This window comes from Mya arenaria, chromosome 3, assembly GCF_026914265.1.
Source record: "Mya arenaria isolate MELC-2E11 chromosome 3, ASM2691426v1".
In the NCBI taxonomy this organism is placed as follows: domain Eukaryota; kingdom Metazoa; phylum Mollusca; class Bivalvia; order Myida; family Myidae; genus Mya; species Mya arenaria.
In genome coordinates, this window is record NC_069124.1 from 85175294 (window position 1) to 85184542 (window position 9249).

The 9249-nt window shown below is 34.8% G+C and overlaps 1 protein-coding gene across 1 annotated transcript; it reads left to right on the forward strand.

The window, feature by feature from the left end:
- The first annotated feature begins 1069 nt into the window (after nt 1-1069).
- LOC128228818 (alpha-ketoglutarate dehydrogenase component 4-like) lies at nt 1070-3823 on the forward strand. Its single transcript, XM_052940318.1, has 4 exons — nt 1070-1129; nt 2781-2844; nt 3208-3356; nt 3658-3823. The coding sequence occupies exons 1-4, from the start codon at nt 1097-1099 to the stop codon at nt 3673-3675; spliced, it is 264 nt and encodes an 87-aa protein (XP_052796278.1). The 5' UTR covers nt 1070-1096; the 3' UTR covers nt 3676-3823.
- Nucleotides 3824-9249: the final 5426 nt, after the last annotated feature.

Sequence of the window (9249 nt, forward strand, 5' to 3'; positions counted from 1 at the left end):
TTTATATAGAACATGGAACTGATCATTTATATCGAATTCGTAACCATAATACAATATATAAAAACACAAGAGTGAAATAGAATACTAATTATATGGACCTGGTCAATTAAGGTGAGGATGAACAAAACGTTTATAATTCAATACTCATTTTTTTCGTCTTAAACACAAAGCTTCTTTGATATACATGTAAAAAGATATTTTATAAGTTCTTGTCTATTTGTTGTAGTTGATAAATTATATTTTGAAATATTCCATACAAAACCACGGACCTTTAAACCATAGGTTCATACGTGACAGTATTGTTTATCAGTTTTGCTATGCATCACTATTTAGATCTTTGTAACTCGACTGCTCATGAATATCACATTACATTATAGCATTCATAGCAAGTCCATAATTGTATCATGAATAGTGTACATTGTATATATTCGGGGTATATCATATGAATAGTTGCTGAAGTTTACAACGTTCTGTAATGTACCAGTACAGTATTATTTCATGTTTAAGTATATACACCACTAATTAATGTCACTATATACTTCAATGTTAACAGGCAACACTTAAGATTGGGGAAATTGCCATTTCTAGCGATTCACGTATATATATGACAATCATACATTTCCTTAAAATTCAGTTCAGCCCCAATTAATTCAGACCGTAATAGGATATGTTGCTTTTGAGAAACGTCAACCATTTTGTAGCTACATTGTAAGGACCGTTATTTGTTCAGGGAAACATTGTTGTAGCAGGCTGGAGAACAGCATATTTCTAATCCAACGTACAGAAGACATTTATTAAATAATATTTTAAATGTTTTTTTTAATGTTGCTCTCATAGTGCCGGTACTAAACTGAATTGAATGTATGAAAACTTCAATTATGTTCATAACTTAAACTTAAACAAAATAGCATTCTAAATTTTAAATATCAAGAGGGCGTCCCGGACTTGTCAATTCTGTTACTCAAGGGAGATCACCCCGTATGAGATTGATAACGTACCTATTAAAGTGTATCGAATCGGGGACAGTAGCCTCATTCGCATTCTCGTAAACATATATATGTATGTGAGATTTTATCAGTTATTCCCCTTGACAATAATGAAAATGTCAACACTAACAAGGGCAGTACAGGTATTTCTTTTTCTTAGTTTCACCTATACTAGTATAAGTTAAAAACTATCTTTACAATGATTGTTGCATGTGTTGATTTTAGATATATTATCAGAAGGAAACATTAACATTTGTTTGCCACTGGAAATTCGATATTGCTTAAACGCTTATTGTTCGGATATGAAATATTGTCGGATGGTTCCTTTTCAAAGTGTTTAAGGGACAGGAGGATAGATAGATATTAAAATATATATTGGAGCAATAGTTTTGTTTTATCTCATGCATCAGTAACACTCGGAAGAGGAGTTGACATTAAACAGAGATAGATCGCGGGCTAAGCGCAAAACGGTTATAACTGACATTTTTTTCCAAAAGTGATATTTACATGTTTTTTAACCTATTTTACAAGCCTCCATAATATCCCCAAAAATTAGCTCTGTAATCTAAGGATAAATGTATATAAAGCCATATTTGTCAAAAGGTTGTATCTGAAAATGGCAATTTATTTTTGTGTAAAACGGTTGTAACTGCACTTACAACCGTTTTTCACAGAAAACTTTGAGTCAATAAACCATTGGAATGGGATGTAACTCCAATATCATGATGACATCATGATTATTTAACATTGTTTTTGAGGAGAGACAGTCAAATTGATGAAACATGATTTGTTTTTAAAATAAACTCCCAATAAAATGAAAAAATGCATGTATTTAAGGAGTGAATTGCGGGCTGGATGTCATTATCGGGGTATGAATGCAATTGGGCTGGTCAAAGTGTGTGGAGTCTGAAGGACTCCACGAGTACTTTGACCAGCCCAATTGCGTTCATATCCCCGATAATGACATCAAGCCCGCAATTCATTACTTATATTTACACCAAAAGTTCATTATTTCATTCGAGAATTGTTAAAAAAAACTTAATTTCATTTAAAAAAAAACTTTCAGTAACCCATTCCTACCTATTCTGTAAATAGAACGACCCGAATCTAACCGGAAGCATTTTTTAATGACGTCACAATATCGCGGGAAAAGATCAACCACTTGAAATTACTTTTAAACGTAAAATTCAAACAGTTATGGCAACCACACATTTAAAATTTAAAAAACTAACACTTTCTAAAATGTTGATTTATATTTTACGGGACCTTCTGACACAATACAAACAATAACAAGATCAATATTTTTCATGTTTAGTGTTATGCAATGAATTGCGATCCGAAGATGTTGCGTTCATCGATTGATGAACGCAATTGCCGAAATGACATTCATTTAAGGAATGGAAGTTGAGGTGTAAATATAAACATCACAATTCCGAACACTATCTCATGTTTTATTCCTTTAGTCCTATTTATTCATCTACATTAATAGGTAACTGGTTCTAACTACCAGATTAACCTCTTTGGTCGATTCTCGACCTTATAACTTCATGCAGCTTTCTAGTCCCAATAATTGAACGTGGACCAAATTTTTACCAATTTTTTTATGGCAAATCCTTCATTAAAAGAATCCTGTAATGAGCATCTATTATTTTAGACTAGTAGCTGTTCCTGATACCAGGAAAGTAAACTGTTGAAGTGTGGGCCTGGGGTGGGGCGCAAACTCATACAGTAACCAGGAATGGTGAGAGGTATAACTTATCGGACTAAAAGTGTTAATTAATTTTGTCTTTACAGGCTGTTAAACCTCATGTTCCGCTGATCAGGTTTCCATCAAGATCGTCCATTGAGGAAGCAATGGGTTGGTCATGTTTTATTCATGTGTTGAAATTGTCCTTAAAAACTTAAAAAATAAGAAGCAAAATCAAACCAACCTCAAATGTTAAGTACTGTTGAAAAAAAAGTTAGTACTGTAATAGCAGTTTGAATATTATCATAATTTAGTATCTTTGTAAGATGTCTAGTTACGTATTCGGATGGGATTGAGCCCAGGATTCTTTTACTCCCAAGTTGGTTGTCAGCAACTGAAGCTTAAATCTCAGAACAGCATTAAGGCTGTTGCTCTACATTAAATTGAATAAGAGTACCAGAAACAACTAATAAGCTTTTATATTAAGCACTCCAGGAATTTCAAGTAAATATATGACATAATTGTTATATCCAGGTAGTATTAAAGGGTCCACTGCAGCATCTGCAGCTGTGGCCTCACCACCTTCCTTCACAGCTAAACCACCAGCCAACTCATACAGCGATGTTGTACCAGCCAGGTTCCAGAGAAAACCAATATCATTGGAGGAAATGGATTACATACAGGTATAAAAAATCTGTATTATTTCATTAACCCTGGCACACTCTGTCAGTTGTTTGGTAGCATTCTGTGTTTTTGTTTTGTTCTGTTATGCATTTTTGACTCAACAATGTCATACTTACATACTGTTGGTTACAGGTAAGTACAGGTATTGGAAACTGAGTCAAAGTATTTATTGTATATTTTTGTCACAAGTCCTAAGAAAAAAAACTTGAAATCAATGTCATACATTTTCATTAACCATACTTGAAATTTATTGACATGTTTTTGTTTAATGATATGAAAACATTTGATTTTCCTTTTCAGAGAGGTGGCCCAGAGTGAAGCTTGATCATACACTAGTCTATTTATTGAATCCCATTTATACTGCCTGGCAGAAGCACTGTTATTTTACTGCATGTTAATAGATCTGTTACATAAATTTATGAGTATTCCTTGCTTTTGAAATGAATTAAAATAAATGATAAAATCAAATTGTTTTTTCCTAAATTTGTTATTGATAATCTAATAACTGTAAGAAACGTAATGACTTGTAATTTGTTGAACTTGTTTCCATTGAGATACATCAGGTGTTCTGATGTTTATTTGAACTAGCTAGCTTCATAGAGCTACATATATTTTGAAGAGTTATGGAGCATATACCAAAACTTTGACTTTACCCCTCTACATGAGAACTTGAAGCCATGTTGCTGTTAATTGTCCTGCTGTACTGGCTTTTCTTAGCTATCCATCAGAGCTAGGCTCAAAACGGCCCCAACCTGAGGGTCACAAGTTTTCGATGGTCTTATTTAAGAAAAACCTTGAAAATCTATTTTGTCTGAAACCCATGGCCCAGATCTTTGATATTTGTTATGTAGCATCATGTGATGGTCCCTGGGTCAAAACTGGCCAAACCCCTTTTGACCTACTATCTTATTTTTGAAGCTACAGTAATGAAAATTGGACCATGTGTACATTTTTGGAAATTAATATAAATGTTGTCCTTGGATGACTGTTACTGTGACCTTTGACTTACTTTTTAATTTTTGAGGCTACAGCAATAAAATTTGGACCATGTGTCCTGTTTTAAAAACAAATATCAATGTTGATTTTGGATGACCCTAAATTGACTTACTTTCTTATTTTTTAAGCTACAGCAATAACATTTGGACCATGCAAACAAACATCAATGTTGTCATTGGATGAACTTAACTGTGACCTTTTTACTTCTTTATTTTTGAAGTTACAGAAATTAAATTTGGACCATGTGTACAGTTTTGAAAACAAATATTAATGTTGTGCTTTGATGGCCTTAACTACTTAAGTTTACAACATTTAACAATACTCAATCATATTTAATTTTAAGCCCTAGTTACATTGCCATCAACCAATTATCTTGTTCATTATCATAAAAAAAGGGTTAAAACTCATTCAGGTGAGCGATTAAAGGCCATCATGGCCCTCTTGTTCAACTTTAGGCAAGGTTACAAGTAATATTTGCAGAAAAAAGTGCATAGTCAAAAAATTGTAATACATGTTAATCTAAAACTTAAATCTATCAATCCTTTTGTTAAAATTTCTTAGATAACTGTTTCTATGAAAGGATTGCAATGTTTGAACAGCATGTTTTTGTCAGATTTAACTATTCTTTTAACTTTGACTATTTTGTCTTTCCTTGAGAGGCAAAATGGAGTGAAAAACTTTCAAAATACAAAAAATAAAAGCTGTTCGCCCCATTCGGCAGATACTCTGAGGTTGTAAAAAATTCAATTGAGTTTTTTTACAGCTAATTAAACATTTAAAAGCTTTCCATCTATCTTACAGTTTTTAATCCCTTGCCACGGAGTGGTGAGGGGATTATAGGAATGCACTTTATCGGTCTGTCAGTCTGCTGTCTGTCAATCTGGCTGTAATATTTCATGTCCGGCTATAACTTACTTATGCATGGATGGATTACCATATTATTTGGTACAAATGTTGTCCTCATTGAGACGATGTGCAGTGACCTTGAGCTGGGTCCATACCTCAATGATCAAGGTTACATATGACATTTAAAGGTCGTAGTACACATGCTTGTGTCTGGGCTTTTTACATTTAGCAGTGTAGGCATGTTGATTCTTACTGGATTTATTGACGTTATACATTTCATGTATTTTTAGCAACAATAACTGAATTGATCCAAGAACTCGAACCAATTGCAATTTGTGCCAGTAATCCATCATTAAGTTTTGGGTCCATATTATGACAATGCTAAATAGAGGATAAGATATAAATGTTAATTGAAAGTGTTAAAAAAGTTGCACAGATTGATACTTAGCGCACTCTACCAAGCATTATCATTATGTGCAACAAGCTTAATATTTAAACAAGAGGCCCAAAAGGGCCTATGCTCTACTGGAGGAGTTTGTGTGGTTAACATCACTGTTTCAAAAAGAACCAACCTCTTATGGATATCTGAATACTGTACAAGTTTCATCGAGATACAATCAAAACTGAAGACTGTATCATGTTCGCAACCATTTTTTACACAATAATATTTTTTTATACTATCAAGGCCCATAATCTAATCATTTCAATGCCCATAATTTAGGCATGCATGGGCAGATCTAGCTGGTTTTCGAAAGGAACCAAGCTCTAATGGATATCCAAATACTGTACAAGTTTCATCGAGATACAGTCAAAACTGAAGACTGGATTGCGTTAACAAGCAATTGTTTACACAATAGCATTTTTTGTACTATCAGGGCCCATAATCTAGGCATAGGCGGATCTGGTTTTCGAAAGGAATCAAGCTCTAATGGATATGTAGATACTGTACAAGTTTCATCGTCACCACAATATATATGTATCACTTTATCGAATACTTAAAGGGGCTGTCTCACATATGATAAAAAAGGAAAAAAGAGAAAATTGTCGAAAACTGACATAAACTTGGCATCGATGTGTACAATGCATTGAAACTTACTAACTGAAGTACCATATAGTTTACAATTTATTTAAGTTTAGCAGTTATTTCGTATTTTTCCATTAAAAAAGATTACTGGGTATGTCTACCAGGTAGAATACATTCCTTATGCGTGACTGGCAAGTCGGTGTTATCACGTGATATTACCGAGGTAGGTGTAAAGCTTAATTATGTCACCCGATTAGAATAAGCTATTGTAGCTCAATGAGTAAGACGCTGGACTTCAATTTTGGCGACGCAGGTTCGAACACGGGGGCCGACACAATTTTTTTTTAAACTTTTTGGTACTTTTTTTACAATTATATCAAAGCGTAACACGTTCTATTAGATAATTGTCCTGAGATTCGTTACAGAAAAAAACTTTTTGGTGCCAATCTGTGACACAGTCCCTTAAAGGCTTGCTATTTCATTGATGTTATAAATCAAGGACTCATTTACCTTCCTATTTTTAGCAAAAATAACCTTAAAATTGATCTTACCTACACTACACACAATATGAAAAACTTTAACAAATATCCTTTTATAATATGTTCAAATATCCAAGAATATTTAGGTTACCGATCAAACAACTTATATTTCCTATATTCCCACTCTTGACCAGTGGTTGTGTACAATTTTGGTCAGATTCAACGTACCAGTCAGGTTGCGAGAAAAACAAAATGTACTAAAAAACAACGGCGGGGGATATAGCCATCCTTTGGACTGCCTTGTTTTTATTATAATTTAACGGAAATTACAGTAATACTAAAGCAGTATATCACTTAGTGAATATTAGTACCATAGTAATTAAATTCATATAGATATTTAATCATAGCCTAGCTTTATCATGATGATGTTCAATACAAATTTATGGCACTTCACAAAAGCTGTCACAGGAGTGACGAATACCCCCAAATGCCGCCTGGACACAGGAATGGCAAACCATTCCTTTGAAAAGAGGCCATAACTTCAAGGTTACTGCACACTGCATCTTCTTTTATCATGCATGTATTGTTTTATTTAAATCTGTTGAGTAATTTAGAAGTTACACTGCTGACAAGAAAAACTAGCCTTTCATGAGTTATCGTCTGGAAACCGTTTTTCTATTTTTAGTAACAGTAACCTTAACCTTTGCCCCACCAGCCCCAATATCAAACTTGACCTGTATCTTCTGATGTTACACATGTGTACCAAAAATTGTTCAAATCTGTCAAGCCTTTCATGATTTATCGTCCGGAAACCGTTTTTCTATTTTTAGTAACAGTGACCTTGACTCTGGCCCCACCAGCCCCAATATCGAACTTGACCTGTATCTTCTGATGTTACACCTGTGTACCAAACTGTATCTTCTGATGTTACACCTGTGTACCAAAAATTGTTCAAATCTGTCTAGCCTTTCATGAGTTATCGTCTGGAAACCGTTTTATCTATTTTTAGTAACAGTGACCTTGACCTTGGCCCCACCAGCCCCAATATCGAACTTGACCTGTATCTTCTGATGTTACACCTGTGTACCAAAATTTGTTCAAATCTGTCTAGCCGTTCATGAGTTATCGTCCAGAAACCGTTTTTCTATTTTTAGTAACAGTGATTTTGACCTTGGCCCCACCAGCCCCAATATCGAACTTGACCTGTATCTTCTGATGTTACACCTGTGTACCAAAAATTGTTCAAATCTGTCAAGCCTTTCATGAGTTATCGTCTGGAAACCGTTTTTCTATTTTTAGTAACAATGACCTTGACCTTGGCCCCACCAGCCCCAATATCGAACTTGACCTGTATCTTCTGATGTTACACCTGTGTACCAAAAATTGTTCAAATCTGTCTAGTCTTTCATGAGTTATCGTCCGGAAACCGTTTTTCTATTTTTAGTAACAGTGACCTTAACCTTGGCCCCACCAGCCCCAATATCGAACTTGACCTGTATCTTCTGATGTTACACCTGTGTACCAAAAATTGTTCAAATCTGTCAAGCCTTTCATGATTTATTGTCCGGAAACCGTTTTTCTATTTTTAGTAACAGTGACCTTGACCTTGGCCCCACCAGCCCCAATATCGAACTTGACCTGTATCTTCTGATGTTACACCTGTGTACCAAAAATTGTTCAAATCTGAGTTATCGTCTGGAAACCGTTTTTCTATTTCTAGTAACAATGACCTTAACCTTGGCCCCACCAGCCCCAATATCGAACTTGACCTGTATCTTCTGATGTTACACCTATGTACCAAAAATTGTTCAAATCTGTCTAGTCTTTCATGAGTTATCGTCCGGAAACCGTTTTTCTATTTTTAGTAACAGTGACCTTAACCTTGGCCCCACCAGCCCCAATATCGAACTTGACCTGTATCTTCTGATGTTACACCTGTGTACCAAAAATTGTTAAAATCTGTCAAGCCTTTCATGATTTATCGTCCGGAAACCGTTTTTCTATTTTTAGTAACAGTGACCTTGACCTTGGCCCCACCAGCCCCAATATCGAACTTGACCTGTTTCTTCTGATGTTACACCTGTGTACCAAAATTTTTTCAAATCTGTCTAGTCTTTCACGAGTTATCGTCCGGAAACCATGAAAACCGACAGACCGACCGACCGACAGACAGACAGACAGACCGACCGACCGACAAGCTCACTCCTATATACTCCCTCAAACTTCGTTTGTGGGAGTATAAATATATATTCTTAATTGACATATACACATCAAATTTGGACAAAGGGCCATAACTCTGGATTAGATGAAGTAGTAATAAATAAGAATGGTTATTGAACTTGTGCAAGGTATTATGCAAACGCACTGTGACTAAGAGATCCAATAGAAATATCAAGCCTGCGGATCCGATCAAGTGTCACAAGGGTGTATAAACACATAAGATGCTTCATGAGTTCACTAATTATAGTGGCACATCTGTTCATCATATACTCATTTCTTACACATAAATAATGTCATTTTAGGGGTATATTATACAAACATCAGATG

Bases quoted from the DNA above. Each gene is read 5' to 3' on its own strand.
- LOC128228818 (XM_052940318.1), top strand. From the start codon at position 1,097: ATGAAAATGTCAACACTAACAAGGGCAGTACAG. The intron at 1,130-2,780 runs GTATTTCTTTTT...TTGTCTTTACAG, and splicing joins CACTAACAAGGGCAGTACAG to GCTGTTAAACCTCATGTTCC. The intron at 2,845-3,207 runs GTTGGTCATGTT...TGTTATATCCAG, and splicing joins GTCCATTGAGGAAGCAATGG to GTAGTATTAAAGGGTCCACT.